Source organism: Brachyistius frenatus, unplaced genomic scaffold (assembly GCF_029030835.1).
Source record: "Brachyistius frenatus isolate BFR_SWC_R1_liver_20210118 unplaced genomic scaffold, ASM2903083v1 Contig_142, whole genome shotgun sequence".
NCBI classification, from domain to species: domain Eukaryota; kingdom Metazoa; phylum Chordata; class Actinopteri; family Embiotocidae; genus Brachyistius; species Brachyistius frenatus.
Genome location: NW_027210741.1, coordinates 730,857 through 751,191, shown reverse-complemented (window position 1 = coordinate 751,191; position 20,335 = coordinate 730,857). Strand labels below are relative to the sequence as shown.

At 42.1% G+C, this 20,335-nt stretch overlaps 1 protein-coding gene across 3 annotated transcripts in view; it reads right to left on the bottom strand.

The window, feature by feature from the left end:
* Positions 1–20,335, bottom strand: part of mxd4 (MAX dimerization protein 4) — a 28,636-nt gene that overhangs the window by 5,386 nt on the left and 2,915 nt on the right. Inside the window, exons 3-5 of one of the 3 annotated variants that reach the window (XR_011311668.1) lie at positions 18,654–18,683; positions 4,801–4,915; positions 1,439–2,716 (exon numbers count right to left, since the gene is read on the bottom strand). Coding sequence is in view for 2 of the 3 variants with exons in the window: in XM_069715412.1 (XP_069571513.1) it covers positions 2,554–2,716; positions 4,801–4,915; positions 18,654–18,683 (308 nt within the window). In the remaining variant the exon portion in view is untranslated. The remainder of the gene's footprint in view (positions 1–1,438; positions 2,717–4,800; positions 4,916–18,653; positions 18,684–20,335) is intronic. The other 2 variants (XM_069715412.1, XM_069715411.1) reach the window with 2 other exon arrangements.

The following is a 20,335-nucleotide window of genomic DNA, read 5'->3' as shown; positions in this document are numbered from 1 at the left end:
GGATTAAACCTGGATTTAGGCAGCCATTAACTCTGGGCAAACAGGCAGATCTTTGTGCTCCAACAGCTAATCCCCTTCCATTGATAAACAACTGCATGTGTGTTTACCTCATCCAGGATTAGCAAACAGACCAAACTAAAGGCTTGATTTACTAAGATCTCAAATAAAGGGTACTAAATTGCATGTTCCATCCAAAAGTTTGCACATTTCGATTTACTAAGAGTAATCGCGTCATTGAAATCAGGTGCAAATCGCTGTATTTAAATGAGGAGTTTGCATGTGTTAAAGTGATTCCACCTATGGAAAACAGAGCGACTGCAAAAGGAAAAGGAAATCTGATCCCATTGAAATTAAGAAATATAAAAATAACAAGAACAAGGAGATTATCAGCAAGAAAGTCAATAATGTGGGAAAAACAAAAAGGCTTAATAATAAAACGTCGGCAAATAAAAGAGGAGGGATGGTGGATGAGATCCTCTAACAAACCAGCAGGCCCAGCTCTTTCTGTGACGAGCAAGTGACTTTTCATTCAGAGCCTCGCCAGTGATCAGGAACCTTATCAAACTACCTGTGAATTCTGAGGGACACATTCAGGACCTGCGACAGCAAACCTGAATATCTGGACTGGGTGGGACATCCAAGCAGCGATACGCTGGAACGACCCAGAGGTAGGAAAATGCTGAGTCGGAAGAAGTTTATTAATTGCTGGTATTTCATGGCTCCTCCTTGTTGTTGGCTGTCAATCATCATTCAGTTCATTCAATAACTCGGAAGTGTCATCGCTGGACAGACGATATGTCTGAATAATTTTTCTCTCTGACATCTAAACTTTTTTTCCACAGGTGTAAAACCACGTTCTCTATGTATTATTTAGTTCCCCTGCGTCTCTTTCTCACCACAATAAGAGCAGTCGTCTCTCCAGATTTGCGCATCTGACTAATACGTTCCTTTCAGTCGTACTATAATACACACACAATCACTTCTCCTATTTCTACTGTCAGGTTTAGTAAACATCGTTGAGGGTGCTAAATTATTCTCTTTGCATGTTCACCTCCCAGCATTTTGCAACCTCGAGCAGAAACACCCAAAATTACACAAGCATGCAGGCAAACACGCAAAATGGACAACGTGTATTAAATTGCACATTTGAAAGACGCAATCCTCACTGCACATCATTAGTGGATCCGCTTGGACATTTTTTTGCGGGTGGTGTGGAGTTTGCACGTGATTTTACACACGCAAACGTTGAGTATATCAGGCCCTGCGTGTTTCAGGGAAGCCTGTGACAACGATGATCATGTGGTCTGACCCCATCAAAAGCAAAAAAAAAAAAAAAAAAAAATCACGTTCGACAGTTGCTCCTGGGAAGCTTTCATAGTGTTGATTGTAATTATAAAAAGGTGAGTAAAGAGTGAAAAGACCCTGCCAACCATCATACCTCCGCGCGCCCGGCCACCTGTTAGACTCTCCAGCAATCACTTCTGGTAAAATACACCGATGCCTTCACTCTCCTTAGATTTGTTGGGGATTTCCAGAATACAAGGCTTCCGATCAAATTTGAGTCTGACCAGTCTCGCACGACCACAGCCTACTGTATTTTGTTTATTTCTGTATTTACCACGTGATAAAGTTGCTTATCTGCCACAACCGGCAACAGCACACAGCGGACCACATGACATGAAACCGCCCACTATCAGTAGCTGAAGAGCAGAGCCAGACCTGTTTATCTGTAATCTGAGGTGAGCGTGTCAGGCGACAGCCAAATTGCTCCAACACGCATTACATATGGATTAAAGCACTCATAAACCACCTTTACAGTATTTGCAAGCTGGAGTTTCAGGGCACACAGTGTCCCTGTTAAGACCATTCGTTGGTCGTTACTTATTTACATCAAATTTGGAGGGAAGCTACTTTTCATTTACATTAATGTCGTGGTTGGGTAAAGCCCAGAACTGTCCACCTGGTAAATGAAGAGTGCATCAAATGAAGCTCAGATGCAGCTTTTTAGTCTTTGATGTTACAGCTCACATCAATCTGCAGTAGAGACCGACTGATGTATCAGTTGGTTGATTTTATGGGCTGATATTGGCCTGTCACAAATATTTTTTTTTACATAACATAATGCAGAAAAACATGATTGGGGTAATTTACAAATGTCCTATTTGTTTTTAGATTTTTTTTTTTTTTTTCAAATTCATAGTTACTTATCATTTTTTAATTCCCAGTGAAGCTCACTGTTTCAGTGCAAGGATTCATTTGGGACAATAGTTTATTGTTAAACTGTAAAATGTCCTTCCTCTATTACAAATCTGTGTCCCAAGTATTTGATAACCACATTTCAGTCAATATATTGATATGATATTTTTGTCCTTCCTGATATTGGTACCAGCGTTAGCCCCAAAACCTCAGTATCGCTCGACCTCTACTTGATAGGTATTTATAGATGGGCATGTGAAAACATTGGTTCTAATGTGATTTAACAAGAACACAAGGTTCTACAGTGGGTTGATCCTAGTTTTAATACCACTGATTTACTTTTTACCGTCGGCATACCTTGCTCTGAGTCAGTGGAGATGGTGGAGCCCATGCTGTTGGTGCGAATGCGCTCCACAGATCCCGACACAGAGAGCTGCTCCAGGCGGCGTTTGAGGTAGCGGTGCTCTCTCTGCAGCTTCTCCTTCACGTTTAAAGCCTTCCTGTCCTGCTCTTCCAGCTTCTGCACATACAACATAAGGATGCCAAGAATCAATGATAATGTTCATTCGACCCAAGCTCATCTCTCTCAACATTCTCCTTTAACTCCTCCAAAAGGTCGCTGTCTTCCTGGTCTATTTTTTTTTTGTCCGATTGCAATTTGCATTGCAATAGGAAGCCAAAACTTATTGTGAGGGAATACCGAAAATTCCACTTTGACCTTTCGCAGGCTGTAGAGAAAAGGTACACAATAATACAATAGAAATTAATGTTTGCACCATTTGACAAAAGAAATATGAGTCATTGCTGCACACATTATATGCATGAGTGTAAAAAAAGAAAAAGTCAAATATGTTTTACGCTCATAATCCAGACTAACAACATGAAAGCTACCTATATGACATATTTTTCTGTGTGACCTAATGTTTCCCAAATAGTTGGAATATTACCAGATTTTATTTTTCTAGGAAAACACATTATATGACGAAGCAAAAGATTAGAATAGAAGTAAACACATCGCTTCATATTGTAATTTCCATATTATCCTCATAATTAATCTTATGGCAGAATATATCGCCTTTGCTGAAATTTTGACTCAGGTTGTGTCGTACTGATGTTGCCAGGCTCGTTCTCTACCTGCCCACACTCAGACCTCTGCAGGAGTTTCAAAAGAGAGTATTTAACAACAACAAATTTCAACACGCAATGGGGAAGTAGCAAAATGACTGTGTGAGGAGTAGAAGTTCGAAACCAAAAATACATAAACTCATATCAAAGTTTGACTCAGCGTGGAATTAGATTCTGCACTTATTTGCATATGAATGTGTTTGGTAGTGAATCAAGGCCAAGTCCAAACACGTGGCCCTTTGTGATGCGAGAAGGAACAGCACAATGACGAGAATTAACGCAAATTGTCTGAGCAGAGAGGACGTGCATGATAAACAGGAAATGAAGGGTTAAAAGAGCAACGTCTGGATTTTCCACCAACCACACTGTTGCTGCTTGTAAACAGCAAGATCAGTACAGCGTGTCCTAAACTGTACATAGAGTTCATCTTCCACACCAATGTTAACAATCAAATTACAGTCTGCATGCATTGAATTTCCTCTAAACTCTTCTATATGACTGCTCCTGCTGCAGGCCTGCTGGTTTGAGCACATGTTTCTTGGTGTCGGAAGTGAAACCTTTGAGTGAACCATGGAGAGCTTGGCCGTAAACAAACCAAACATCATGCTATCTTCTTGTAAATATCCAGAGATCAGCCACACAATCTCCTGCAGATTCTACTTTGTTGACTCATTTTCTTTCTTCCTTTCAAACTTGGATTTGTTTTTCTGGCAGGCCCTGAACCACTCTGATTGAAAGATTTGAAAACAATGTAACTCTTAAAGAGTCAAAAAAGGAAAAAAAAAGCTGAAAGAAATAAGAGAAGTAAAGTGTGAGTTTTGTGCTCATGTAGCTGGTAGAGATTTTTTAAAAAGTGTGACTTCCTGAGGGGATTTTTTTTTTGATTAATGTAATTTTTGTTTAGTCTAAAATGAAAAAAAACAACAACACAAAATGTATTTCATAATTTCCCAAGTCCAAACTGATGTCTTCAAAGTGCTGTTTTTTTTCCAGACCAGCAGTTAAAACCCAAAGATATTTAGTTTACAATGATACAAGCAGCAAATCTTCATATCTGACTATTTGGAACCAGCAAATGTTTTGCATTTTTACTTACTACATTTTCTGCAGGAAGACTGATTCATCTGTTGTGGAGTGAGAGAATTTGCTGCAATTTGCATTTTGATACAATTAATTTGCCTTAAAATTTGCATGAATTAGAAGAAATTGAAAGTTAATGAAATTCGATTTTTTTTTTTTTTTTTTTTTTCATCACTGCCTTGTAATCATATGTAATCACTTCCTGAGATAGTAAGCATACCACACAGAAAAATACTTTTTTCAGCGATGGGCTGAAAATGACAAAAGTCATAAGCGGAGGTTCTACCTTTATCATGGAGAAATTTCGGGAATTTTAGTAGTTCTCAAACTGCCACTTGTCAAAGAGATGCAAACAGCAGAACAGATGTGAATACTAGTTGCTTGTGGGGTTTTTTGTACCTTGATGTGCATCTTGGCCCTTTTCAGCAAGCTCAGAGTGGTGTGTCTCGTGCTGTCTGGACCCAAAGGCACCAGCTTCTTCAGCTGCTCCAAGTAGAGCCGTAGTTTGGCACGTCTGCAAGCACACAAACACAGTGAGTCAGCACACTTTCAACAACAGTAAAGTGAGAAAGTAAGCACCTACACAAACAGGCTGAGAAGGGGCAGAATCAAACGCTGCTCATTGTACAACGTGATTTTCATCTCCTCTTTTGTTCTCGTACTTGAAAACATAAGAAGTGAGACTGCTTACTGTAAACTGTCTGATGAGGGCTGATGCTCTGCAGGTTTGGTTTTACTTCTGACTTGACCGTGAGACATTTTCAAAGTGTTGAGGGAGCACAGAGTCTCTGTGGTTACACACGTTCAAAGCTTGCAAAGGCCCCTCATCCACAACAAAGAGCAGACTATGCTGCATTTCTGCAAAATTAACAATATTAGTTGAAACACCACCACTGTGAATCTTGACGTGCGCGGAGATGGGACAAGCTGTAACCTTCATGAGTAGGTACATGTTTCTTCACTTGGTCTTAATCAGCAGCTGAGGTTTGTGACTGCTGGCATGTGCACATTTGCAATGTAACAGGGATCTGAAATTTTAAGTCATGTTTTTGTAACAGGAGGGGGGGGGGGGAAACAACAGTTGAGGTTGTTTTTTTCCTCAGCTGCCTCAGACCACCACAGTTTGATGTGTGCTCTCTGCTCAAGTCCATAGTTAAATCGAGAACGTGCACGTACCAGCGGACATAATTAACTTAAAATAGCTACACCAACCAATGGTATCGGACCAGATACTCAATGAACCGATCGGACCAAAGTCCAGTCCGGAGGTCAAGAATAAGCGGTTAAACTGTCATTAAATACAGACAAATGTAATTTAGCTATGCGACATTTATTGTTATCAATGACAATTTACCCTTCACATATGGTTTATTTTATCATCCAGCCACACTTTTTATCTTTGCATATTTCTTCAAGCAAGAGCTGTTCACAATATACTCCCACATGTGACACACATTCAGTATGACAAACAGGCTGTTACTATGGAGGCTTTTTGTTTTTTGTTTTTTAATGAACTATATATTACCTCGCCCTCTGTGATTTTCTGACTGTGGCTTCATTTGTGACAGCTGAATTCGCAAAAACTGCTTGCAAATGTATAAACCCGAGTGCACACAATAGCTCAAGTATATATATATATAAATATATATATATATATATAGTGCAACACACTGACCTGTGTGCATGTGTGCATTTTATAGAAGTCCAGCACTGTCCACCACAACTGTATTGACTGACTTTTTCCAAAACCTCATGTGCAACTGCTTCAGGTGACTCTGCTGACTGAAATCAAGACAAACATTGTGACCTCAGAAAACCCTGCGTCCTGCGCCAAAGCCCTACAAGGCCATCAACCCTGGATGCTCAAGTAAACAGCTCGCTGGATGCATCATTTGGATGTTTATTTGAGTGATAGTGATGACAAGGAGAAGCTGATCTTTGTCTGGTTGCGTGACATTCTATGGATACTGTATATTATTCAAAAGGACTGCTCTTATTCAAAACATTTTTATCAGCAGATCCTCTCTCTGTCCTTGTTCTATTCAGATTTGTTCATAAAAGTATTTCAATCCTCCATTAGTCAAGCTAGTCCATGAACCATTCCTTTGTTCTGAGCAAGCCTTCCCCCCTCTTGTCCTGTCCCTTTGGCTAACTCCGGCTGAACGGTAAACAAACTCCCAACAATGCAAGGTCTCCACTGGCCATTGCTGTGACCACAATAAACCTAATCAGAGAAGTGAAGCTCTCTGGGGCTGTCTGCAGAGCTGAGCACACAGGAGGCCCCAGCCAGTGCACGGAGCACACTCAGTCTTCACACATGCACACACAATCTTTTCTCTGTTTCTCTTTCAGGAAGGGTGTCACCTATATTTTTCATATAAAGTAAGACCCTCTCAGTAGCCCCATCTTTTGCATTTAGAGGTCAGCCGCAGACAGCTGGCGTGCACAAAGAGAGTCTCAGTAACTAAACATAACAATCTAACTTCCTAAATTATAATTGCATCTTTAATTTTGATGGATTTTATTGTACCTATAAAATTGCACTGGATCTGTAAAGATTAAAATGCTGTGTAAACATCCTCTCTCCTTTCCACAGGTGCATGTAGGTGATCCACAAAAAAAGAAAAAAGGGGCGTGTGAAAGTGCTCTTATTCTTTTATTTCCTCCTCTCCCTGGGGGCAAGTCCGCCAGACCCCCGTCCACTGAACCCCTTCAACCCTCTGCTCCACCCAGCCAACATCAACACCCCCCCCACCCCCACAGTCCCAATGGAAAACAAGTGTCTTCTGAGGACATGGGCGGGGGCCACCTCCAACCTGCCTCAGTCGAGCCACATGAAGCACTTGGTCTTCAGCCAGGGGAAGCAGGCAGGAAGGAGCAGGGGGTCTGCAGCAGGGAGGGGGAGAGGGGGCAGGTTTTTTTTGGAAGGGAGTGGGGTCCGAGCAAGTGGATGACTTTCTCTTGGATTTAAAAAAAGGGCTCTTTGAGAGCAGTGTGCTCAGCTGCACCAGGCAGTGCTCCATACACATCATCCAAAGGGTAACTTGAGCCAATGGGCAACCATCCTGCATCCCACCCCACCCCATCTCTCTCTTGTAATGAAAAACAAAAACAAGGCGTTCCCCGAATACCCTGCCTGACTACCCACCTCCTCCCCTAGAAAACTCTGCTTTTTTTTTTACCCACTTATTCATCCCAGGCCCCACATATATGCTCACTACATATTTTACCTGACATGTAGAGGATAGAAATGTCCACTTCCACCATTGATTTAGCCACATTAGAAATATAAATGATTGAACTGTTTTCAGCTAGGCTGTCCCAGACCATCCACACTTTTTGCCACAGTGACAAAAGGACACCAGTAAGTCAATGTGTGCAACCAAAAAACAAAAGTCTGGCTCATAGCCTACTTAGAAACAGCAAGGTCTTTGTGGAAGCAACAGCTTCAGTTATGTTCACCAGATAGGTTATGTTTTTGGTTTATTTGTCTGTTTGTTTATTTTTGTTTGTTGTTATGGAAAAACAACAAGCCTGATTTTCATGAATTTTGGCTGAAGGGTGTAGCATGGGCCAAGGAGCAACGCGGACCATTTTGGAGCAGATCTGAATCACAGGGCAGAACCACTAATTATCTTTCTTTTTCATTTACATTTTCAAATCGGGCCAAAGGTAGTGACGTTTAATAGCAACAAAATATTTTAGAAATGCTATGACTCCATATCCCAAACTACATTCACAGGTACCAATAATCCTGTGAGATAAACATATACTCATTCAAACTTGGTACCGCAAGCAGTGTGGATCACCAGAGTGGAGGGACCAAACCAGGAATTTTATTTTAGTACTTTTAACTACATTTTGCAACAAATACTTTAATTAAATAAGATTTTCTATGCAGGACTTTTACTGATAATGGAGTATTTTGACATTAATGCAATGGTACTGTTATGTAAGAAAAGGATCTGAGTACTTCTTGCAGGACCTAGTTAAACCTGGCAGGGTGTCCCTGACAGCTCCCTCACAGCAGCATGTGTTCTCCTGCCACGAGACACACTCTCTCGCTGTTTTTCTTCAAGAGCACACAGCCGATCTGGAGCGGGGTTAGGACCCTCCCTCACTCACGTTTGTTATTCCTAAACCGAGCCCTGGTCACGAAATGTTTATCAGATTGCCTAAAACAGCCATGCAAACTGTGGCACCAGATGAACATGACCTTCGTGTCTGTGACAGGGAGCAGATCATTTGCACTGTCTGGCCCCACGTGGTTCTGAATCACAGTACATTTTCCAATTTGTCTGGGTTGAAAATAGGATGGTCTTTGATATTCCAGTCATGAACAGTGTCACAGCATGAGACTATTGGTGTGGTGTCACAGGACTTGTAGCTAGGGCAGATTATGGAGTCGTGTGTCAAGCGGCTGCAGACAGCACAAAAGGCAGGGCTTCATGGTACGGACACACAATATAAATGGAATATGTTTATGATATTTAAATCTCATCTTTTTTTTTAATGTTACCTCTAATAAAAATCTGCGTTTTGTTGTGAAAATTTTGGACTCCTCTGCACAGAGTGCACTGTAATAACTCTGCACTTGTGGATTTAATAGTGAATCTGCAACTCAATTTGTTCAGGAGGAGTCAGTCTGCAGAGAAATCACCACCTGACTGTTCTCACGTGCTGAGTACCACGGGATGATTTGTGTCTGATCTTTGGCCTTCCCTCCCCCACCTCCTCCTCTCTCTCTCGCCATCAAAGGCTCAGTGCCAAAACACAGCAGATAACTGAGGAGGGAAAGAAGGAACTTTTTGCTGAGAAAGCTGTGTGCTACTGAAACTGGAACAAGCTATTTAAACCGCTGACCTACAGTATATACAGACAAGGTTGCTGGGTACAGATCAGGCCTTTCTCACAACTCACACTTTGAAAGGAGTATCTTGTTTTGTTGCATCTGCAGCAGCCTGTGTATGTCTGACAGATGCATATTGAGGGATATTAATGTATTCTGTATCTAAAGAGTATACAGTGTCCACACACGCAGGCATAATGCTTCACACACACTGTCCTGGTGGCCACAGTGTGTCCCAGAAAGGCTCCATCTGCACACAAAGAGCTGCAGGGCCTGAGAAGACAAGCTAGAGCAAACAACAGACCCTCGCCCCTTCACTGCCTGCAATGTTTAATGAGCTCACTGCATCCCAGCTGCATTCCTCAACCCACAGGACCAAGTGGCTTGTCTGGCACCGAGCCAAACCCGCAAAACAAAGGTCAGAGGTCATCAGAAACACCAGTGCAGTGAGCTTCCCCCTCACTTGCAGAGCTGAATTGGTACTTTTCCTGTTGGGTTTAAAAAGGAAAAGAAAATGCAATACCTGCTTCGGATGGTGCTTAGACTTCGGCATCAGCATGCAGGGTGCACAGCCTGGTGTGCTCAGCTTTAAACAGGCACAATAATGCTACCATCTAATCTGAAAATGCAATGCATCAAACTGAAGGGTTTGTCGTTTGACTTCTTTCAAATAAAGTGGATCTAAACTGTGTTCTTAAGGGCTTAAGGGATAATTCCAGGTCATTATATCTTGGATCTCATTTTTACAGTTTTGGACAGCATTCTTACCAGTAATAATCACATTTCACTCATCAGGTAAATTATTGAGTTTTGGAAACATTCCATGTATGACAAAAATAATGTCTTACCCACTTTATTTGCTGGGGTTTTGCATGGACAATGTTTTTTTTCTGCAAACTTTGTGATACTTTGGATAATCTCCCTTTTAACTTCAAATAACAAGGTTTAGTCTAATCAAGAAGACTGTTTTTCTATTCCAAAGAAGGATGTCTGACTTGTAGATTTGTTTAAAACCTGTTTGAGTAGGATATAAGAAAATATCCCTCAACCTTTCCAGAGAAACTTTTTTTGCATCTGCCCCCCTCTGCTCTGGAAAGTGAAAGTGGGGGCTGCGGATCACCATGGTGAGGTGGTGGAATTTGATTTGAGGTTGCCAGTGGAGTGGCTCTACATCTGGCTGGCAGGTTCCTCGGGGAGGCAGATGGAGGAAGGTTTGAGGTGGTGAGGGACCATACCCAGGGGCCAACCGAAAAACACAACACACACACACAGCCTTTCAGCAGCCCTTCATTACTCTCCCTGTCACCCTCCAGGCCTTCCCTTACTTGTTTACATTTACCAGAGATCTGATGGGCCATCTCCAGAAAAACAAGATGGTAGAAGAGTCAGAAGCAGCTCATGTGAAACTGGCAGAGTGGTTCACCACACAGCTCACGCCAGTGAGACCAAAGACACCCACACTGAAGCACAGAGAGACACAAGAGGCTTTTATCACACTGATATAAAATGTCAGTCGTCTGGGACGAGCTCTGTTTGTTTTCTGTAGTGGAGGACGCCACACCCACCCACTGTGTGCAGTGACAACTGAAAAGAGAGACAGAGGATACACGTCCCCCATAAACACATTCTCCTGACAGCAGGACATGCAAGCTGCAAACAGAAACCTGAACAGAGACAGAGACAGAGGGAGGTCCCTTCACTTCTCATAGAATTACCCTGAAGAAAAGGCTAAGTGTGCTTTACTGGTGATTAAATGACAGGAAACAGTAGAGTTAGTTTGCTGCTCACTTGTCACTAGTTGTAGTAGTACTTCCACAAAACAAACTGGAATTTCCACAGGGCGTGCTTGGGAATGCCTAGTAATTAGATTCATTTGATTGTTTTCGTGTACTGAAACAATCCCCTGTGCAAGCATGGATCATTACAAAATCCCTTCCTCAGCACAGCCAGCTTACAGCGGTGTTAACAGAAAAACAGATGTCAAATAGAATTTAAAGGGGAAAGCGTGTGAGCAAACAAAGAGAGGGGGGTTGAAAGCAGAGAAAAAGTTTTTCCTGCATCTCTGAACCATTTCAACACAATGTCAAATGACAGACATGGACATTAATTGCCTTACCCTGCATGCATCCCTGCATGCATCGAAAAGTACATCTGCAAATGTTGGTCGGACTAGTAGAGACAAGTTCAGCGAACTCAGTAAACACATTCCGCCGACATGGGGGGAGCTCCGGTTGTATAATGATACTTGTCAATGTTTAGCACACAGGAATCTGGTGGCATGAGAGGACATTTAAGGCTCCATGTTGACTGTAAATGTTGGGCTGTTTACTTCTCAAAGATGTTTTTAGAACAGCAGGATGGGGTCCAATTTGAGGTTCTGTGCCCACATCAGGGGCCGCAAGACCCATCTGAAGGATCGAGATGATAACCTGACTTTTCTATCACACAAAATGCTCATATTTTAAGACTTCTTACTTTTTGCAGGGTATTGGGACATTTTCAGGAGGCTGAAAGCTATTTAAAAAAAAAAAAAAAAAAAAAAAACAAGGAGAAAAATGACAGACACTGCTACTGTAGCATGTAAAACAACTAAACCAAATGGAAAAGACAGAAGAATCTGGTCTATCAGTGCAGGATCAAACGAATAATGAATCCCAGGGTGACTCCCTACTCGCCAAAAATTACTGTGGACAAAAATTACTGTGGACGTGGCTACAGACCATTCTAGTAATACTGGCCTGCTGGTTTTTGTACCCCCAACCATCCTGACTCACCCCCTAAACCGCCTCTTGTTACTTAACTCTGCATTCCAGTGCGTGTGTCTATGCTCTGCTGACCTGAATTTCAAGCTGCCTGGTTGACACACATAGCAGCCACGTCCTACACTGCCTCTCCTCCCTCCCTCCCTCCAGATCTCTTCGTCTCCTACTCCTCGGGCACGCAAGGCCCCGGATCAAATCATGAATGGTTCAGTCAACGCACTTCTCTCCCTGCTCTCCTCCCCTTCACTTACTTCTTTAATTTATTTTCTCTGTCCTGGCAACCCTCCCCAAAGCTGTGCACGCACCCTGTTCATCCTACACTGTTGTTTTTATGAGCGTCAGCTGCTTTGTGCCAACAAACTGAGTTTACTGCAGAGCACCCTGCAGCAGCCAACACCTGAGAGGGAGCAGGGCTCAGTCTCAGCTAAATGTAGACCTACAGCGGTCACATTCACATACTCTAATATCTCTGTGGACAAATGCACAGAAAGATAGTGCAGATCATCCACAGGCCTTTCACAAACGCGCAAACGGGCCCAGATTGCGTGTGTGCAGCAACCATAGCCGGGTTTGACCTGAGTGAGTGGAAGATCTTCTCAATGCTGTTTCTTATTCTTCAGTCACATACAGCCCAGTTAAAACCCAGTCTGTCTGATATATACTAAATGTACTGGCTTCACTAAATGCATAACAATTTGGACAAATCCATTCAGTCTAAGGTAGAACAATGTAGCAAAATATTTCACGAGATTTTAAAATCTCTGGTTGTATTGAACCACTGCAGATAAATGTTGCAGACAAATAAGCAGGACTACTTTGTCTCACTCTCACATTTGAATTTAAATTGATGGCTTATGCCAGCTTGGTGTCACTTTTGTGAATGTATGTGTTTGGGGATTGGTTCCAGTGGATCCCGAGTCAAAAGCCTTTAACCAATCGGCATTGACCACCACATGACGTCGATTTTGTACCAAGCTGTAAATAATGGAGACCCTCACCCAATGTGAGAAGAGTACAATGTTGATAAGTGACCATTGCAGACTTGTTTTTAAAATTTTAAGCATCAATTCCTTGGTATTTTCTGGCAGTGCTCCAACTATTTCTATTGTTTAATCTTGTTCTACCACCACCACCATTGGAACTACATGCCGTAAGTATGTCAACTTGTATAACGTACAATGTACAAATGCTTGACTTCAATAACATCACACTCAGCAACCCCAGTGGTTGGTGGTTGATCCGCCGTTCAGAGGGGCTGAGCGGGGCTCCCATACTCATCATAGCAAAACTGAAGCTGAGAAATATGGGGGTGGAGCCAGAATATAAAATATATAGCTATAGGATTTTTGCATCAAAATGAGAAGAAACTTGATTTTATTTAGGCATTTAATTCACTGGAACAGTCAAAACAAAATTATCTTCTAGTTAATTTACAGCAGCAGTTTCTTAGAAAAAGGAACGTCTTCAAAATGCATTCATTTAAAGCTACGGTAATTAATCAACCTCAGTTGTAGTAGTTCTGGGACATAAAGTTGGTCAGCAAATACTATTTTAAGCAAAAATGCCAAATTCTTCACGTTCCACCTTAATTGTTCATCATTGTATTTCTGTCTCATGTAATTTTGAAAATTTAACCTTGAACTTTTTCTGAAATTTTAAAACCAAACCATCAACTGAAAAAAATGTGAACAAACACGTGTCTGTAAACTAATCAATAATGAAAACAATATCTAAAGTATAACTTAAATTGTATCCATAGAGCACACCCTTTAGTCCACTCTATTAGTAGGTCAACATTCACTTAATCCATTTGCTACAAATTACAACACGGCCTACATGTGCTTTAATGATTACTAAGTAAGGGACATCAGTCATTACTGATCTGAGTTGGTAGATGCAAGCTTTAATGGCTGCAGCAGGTCACCAAACAAAGGGGGAATGTAACTGACATTGTGACAGTTGAGGAAGTTAAGCACACGTGCAATAAGTGAGCATGTGAATGTCACACTACAACCAAAGCTGGACGGAAACTTTCCAAACTTTGTTTATATGCCAATGAGAGGCAATCATTACATTTAAGTTCTTAAGAAGAACAGTGAATTTAAAAAGCTGCATATATTATTGACCAGGATATGGCCGAATTTAGTGATGTTCACAACAGCTGTGCAGTTTATAATCCAATATAAAATGAACGACTAACTTCAATGTAAATTTACTGTCAGAAAAAAAAGGATTTATACCTCAAAAAGAGGAGGAACGGGTCCAGTTTTATCACTCAGTGAAGAGTGATAAAGGCCTTCTGCAAGAAGGGAGCCCTCCTCTTCCTCCTCCTCCTCCTCCTTCGTGCCTCAGGTTTCTGCTGACTCAGGCACTTTTAGTGGGCCAAACAGAGAGCCAGATCGAGGAGAAGGGGAAAAAAAACAGATAACAGAAAAAACAGATGTGGTCTCAGGAGAGAAAGGGAGACAAAGAGTAGAGGGCAGCGAGGTGAAGGAACAGGGCTGTGGATGGGTCTCCCTCCCACTGAAACACCGCCATAACTCATACAGTTGGGCATGGTACTGCCCAGCCTAAAGACGAACACACACACACACACACACACACACACACACACACACACACACACACACACACACACACACACACACACACACACACACACACACACACACACACACACACACACACACACACACAGGCGAGCTTCACTTAAGGGAAAAGAGCTCCTCAAAGCCAAACAGGTCATTCATCACAGCTGGGAGTAGAAGGCATGGGGACAGTAAATTTAATTAGAGAGAAGATGAGACCTTGACAAACAGAGTGCTTGCTCCTGTGTCCATAAAGTGCACGTGGATTTAAAACTTCGTTCAGTCGGTGTTACACAGTTGCTGCACATTACCTCTGTGTAATATAGAGTATGCTGTAAGAGAATACTGTTTGTTGAAATCAATCTGCAAACTTTGAGTGTTGCTCTAATCTCAGTGATCTCAGAAATGAAACTGAGAGCACCTAATAGCCATGGGTGGTTGAGATAAAAATAGAATTGTAAATCCTTCTTTCAAGCAGCACAAACATACCAGAAGCTCAGCCTGACGCAAATGACTGGACTCAGGTTTCCTGTAAACAGGTCATATGTGGGAAAGCAAAACGTCTGTAGCTTCACAATTTCTTGTCATTGCTCAGAAAGGAAACTTGTGGCACAGAGAGTTGTCATAGGTGTGATCAAGAGCGGTTGAAATCAGAAAAGGGAAGGAAGTAATGGCAGTGCAGACCAACCACACAGCATCATTAGGTTTCACAAAAACATCGAGGTGACGTTTTGCCAGTGCAATGATGAGTGAGTGAAAGAGGTGCACAGTCATCCTGGAGATGATCTGAACAGAGCTGTTACAGCTACACTCAGGCTGCAGCAGATAAGCAGGTGGTGTCAGGACAGACGACCCTGTAGGACTCCGCACCCACCCACCAGACAACTCACTCTGATAACAGGGCACAAATATATGCAGGCTGCCACCTGAATGACTGCCAAGGCAGCCGATTCAGGAGAGGCGCCAAGCATGCAGCCACTGAGCAGTAACCTGATGTCCACATGGAAGAGGAAAATAATTCAACGTAATCAATGTTTGGTTTATTAATCAATTATCTGATTGGCAGAATGTATAACATTTTTCAGGAGCTTGTCTTTAACTTTATATTTCCCAAATTTTAATATTAAAAAAAAGTTTGGTATTAGTGCAAAAAAAAAAAATCAGATATGCAGAAACTACATGTTACATGTTTACCAAGCTTGACCTGCAAGACAACATGACTTAAGTACTATTAATGAATGGCCCTGCCTTCCAGCATCTCAACCAGACATTCATCAGTCACCTTGTCTACCTCGTGAACACATAAAAACAAAGATCACTATGTGCTGCAGGAAGGTGAACCGAAAACACAACACATGACCAAACAAAGACAGTGAGTCAGTGCTCAAACAGCAGCACCTCCCTGCAGTGGTGTCTGAGAGAGCGTGAGGGAGATAGGCATTTTGAAGGCGATACTGGGACTGCAGTCGAGCCGAAGCTTTACACAGATGGTCCAAACTAGTCACGCATTCTTTAAGCTGGTTGAACAGGCAAGAAGACTTTTGGTTTTGCTTATGAATTAGCAACAGACAAGAGTTTAACCGCAGACACTGACGATTTTAGAAAAAGTCCTTTGAGTGGCATACCACTGTTTTTCCTTTCAATTTCTCTGGAATTTTTTTTTTTTTTTTTTTTTTCAGTTATCAGTTTACTGTTTAGTCTATAACGTAGTGGGAAATAGTAAAAAGCCCCACTGCAAGTTTGGAGGACACAAAGTGACATCAAATTGCATGTTTTGGCTGACTAATAACCCAAAGATAAAACCAAAAGATATTTGATGTACGATCTGTTACAAAACTCAGGAGAACATTTGCACAAATCCTCTATATTGGCTGAAACATGCACATTTTTTGGCATTTTTGTTTGTAAATGACTTGTAAAAGACGATTGTCAAACTGAATTTTCTGTTGGCCATCAAACCACTTAACAGTTTTGGCATAACTATAGCTGGCGGTTAAACTGGGGTTAAACTGAACTGTAGCTTGCAGGTGTATTTGTTAATGCTAACTTTATCTCAACACACTCTTCCCTGCTAGCAGTGCTGCTAACATTAGCTTTCTGCTCCTGGCCTGCATTTATTACTGGTTGTGTATTTGACTTTTAAAGTTCTACTATGTCACTGTCTGTCTGTGTTCTCTTTGTGTCCTTTTGGCTCTAGGTCAACATTATTTTAAGGTTAATGTAATGTTACTTAGACAAGCAGCCAAGAGATAAAAGCAAGCAGGGAGATCGGGAACAGCTGAGCGTAACGCAGTGCCCCCTGGGAAATGCAGTTTATTTGGGGACATGGTGAATCGCCCTAAATAAACCAGCTTGTGAGAAGTGGTGGTGCGCAATAAAATAAATATCTGTACACCAAAGAGGAAAATGTACAAGTACCAGTGAATAGTGCGTCAATTCAAGCACTGAGAGCAGGTGTAACACACTATCTACTCATCTACTGTATATGGTTGTGCCAAAGTCACAGTTTCAACCTTTAACACCTGGATGTTGAAGTAATGATGGTGTAATTTGTGGCCAAAGGTTCAGACAGTGAATGACTCAGAATCACAATGATACCTCATCATTGCCCGGTCTGTCATTACAAATAAGTGGGCTGAAAATGTTCCACACAAACAAGTCAAGGGTGAAATAAGCAGGAAAAAAACAAGGCACAAAAAGTGCATGGAATAATCCAGCACTTGTCACAGAGGCCAGGGCAACATGACATGTTTGAACATAACTGTATTTGTTAAAGGGCTTACTTCTTGGCATGCGTGATTAATAAGATAACTCACATCTTTTACCATTACAGTCATGACACTGCACTGCACCTTCTTTTTCAGAAACCCGTGGCCATAGTGATGACAAGGGAAGTGAGTAAAGTGATTATGGAACACTTTACTGGCATTTGCACTTGTCAGTTTGACTGGACGTCACTTCAGATGTAACCAACCACACCCGACATCGGACGTGAGGTAACTGTTGTGTCTCAACACCTGCAGTGTGATCAGCCACGGCCCTCTGTGTCTCTCAGGTCAAAGAGGAATATGTCCTCACTTGTTTCTCTCGGCGCTACACACACACACACATTACTCGCTCGCAGACATGTGACTGGCAAACCCAATTCCCTCTATGTGGGTAACAGTGTGTCACGCACATGCAGCCTGACCCACCCATTTCACATGCTAACAGTCACATCAGCTGTTTTCCAAATCCTCGCTGTACACCACTTTTTAAGAATCAAGAGTGACTTTGGCGCAAAACAACAATTCACAAACATCCACCAAACTTTTTTGTATCAAAGAGAAGTGTGTTTCTTGAAAAGAAGCCGCTTAAAATCTGCAACTTCTTCTGTTAATGAAGTCAAAAGAGAGCAAAAACAGAGCTGCAAGTGCTGCACCCCAAGGAGAGAAACAGAACAACTATCTGTGAGGTGCATGCTGGGAGTAGTAGAGCAGAATCACCGAGTGTGTGTGTGTGTGTGTGTGTGTGTGTGTGTGTGTGTGTGTGTGTGTGTGTGTGTGTGTGTGTGTGTGCCAACTGTGGGCTTCTGAGTTTGGAAGAAATGACAGACAGTGTCATCATTCATTCTGGCTCTGTTCACAGTGTCAGTGGAGGGCAGGATTATCACATTACTGACAGAATTCTCCCTTCAAACAAGGAAATAAGTTGAAACAAAGGCAGATCTAATCGGCATGAAGGTGCTCTTATGCCCCATTATCCGTTTTCAGACACAAGGCATTAATTGATTACATCTCCGGCTTTTCAAGGAGCGCCTCTGATCCGATCTGCAATGCTGGTGTTTTTGACCAAGAGAAACCTGCAGCCATTATTCCTTAACCATGTATGTCAGGAGCTCAAAGACACACACACACACACACACACACACACACACACACACACACACACACACACACACACACACACACACACACACACACACACACACACACACACACACACACACACACACACACACACACACACACACACACACACATGAGAGACGGGGGAGATGAGATGTCACCTTACCTGTGTTTCTCCAGCTCGTTGTGGGAAGATCTGAAACAACAAAAAGACACAGACAAGTGTCAGGGAAGAAAAAAAGCGCCAAACTGCTATCAAAGTACTGCAAAAACTTGAGACATGAGGGTTCGGATTCAGTGTAATGGCGAGAGATTTGGTTAGTACACGTTTTGATCTAAAAGTAAGACAGATGAAAGCAAGATTGGAAGAAAATGCGAGGTGATAGATCTGAGAAACAATCAGAACAAATGTGTCAAGAGATCAAAGAAAGGCTTTGATTCTTCTCTGTCTTTTCTCTCCTTTCTGACTTCAGGTGGCTACGGGGCTTTTGAATGCAAAAGTTCATGTAAGAAATGCAGTATTTTAAGGTTCTGAGACAGGCCTGATCTGTTGCATAATGCACAATGGCTTTTGTGTGATAAATGGAGCTTGTCTTTTAAAGTCTTTTTTTTCTGTTTCTATGTGACATCTGTTGGAAAGCATGCAACAGGGGGGCAAAAATGGCCCTGAGAGAGAGCAATATCTGTGACACCCCCACCCGTCCCTCCCTGCCTGCCCCACACATATACAAACAGCATGCACACACTGCTGTTGTTGCTGCTGCATGCTGGCAGCACAGCAGCACGGACATGGGATAAAAACACACTCAGACGTCTGGAGGCCAAGACGCTGTAGAATTCCTCAGCGTGTGGGCTATTCCGAGGAGAGCCCCTATTATGACGTGCAGCCGGGAGCAGCGAGGGCACTGCAGTCCATCTGAAACAGGCCCTCTGTTCATGAGACCGTCATGGATACCGCAATAAAAACAAAAACACCAACAACAAAGAGGCCAGACTGACAACAAGCCTTTTCACATTTTCCACTGTTTAAGAGCCCTTGTGCTCATGAAGCAGTGGTTCCCACAGCTGTGCCGAGGAGGCCGAGGGCATCGGCCCATCTACAGTGTTCGCTGCACTGAAAGGGTTACAACTGGGATAATGTGGTGTCTGCACAAAATCATCCCCAAAACAGCACAGGATGTTGCACTGCCGCTAATAACCCGATCCAAACGGCCCGGCAAAGAGCTGCACTCCATCATGGAGGAAGTGGTGCTATTCAAATCTGCAAATTGGGGAAACATCCCGGTCAAAGCACAGGGCACGACCAGGAAATCATTCAGAGGAAGAGGAATGCTCACAGACCTGTAATAACAATAGATTAAAACACACCTTTATATGTTATGTGAAAGCATGGTGTGACATGCAAAGGACTCTGGTGTTAAAAACTCAAAGGCCTGTAAAATAGCTTTATACCATAATTTCTATGGGATGTAAAAATCATCCACAGTGCTCCCTGTGTGTGTTTTCCCAAATTCAAAAGAGGATATTTAAAGATGCAAAATAATTTAAGCAGGGTTTTTCTTCTCATCTGCTCTGTTTACATTTTAATTTAATATCTGTTGAGGCAGAGAAGTGAAGCAGGGAAACTCGCACCGATAAAATTCCAGGTCTCGTTCTTTTCTTTTTTTTACGAGGGATTTTGATTTAACAACAGCCTATGAGTAAACAAGGAAACTCCACCAGGGTTCCTTCTTTCTGTGTGCACAAATAGACTCCCAACTGTTTTTATTTTTTTTACACGCCCTGAATATTATTCCATTACAAAACATGTTAACTCTTTTAATTTGCAGATTTGATCATGATATCAAA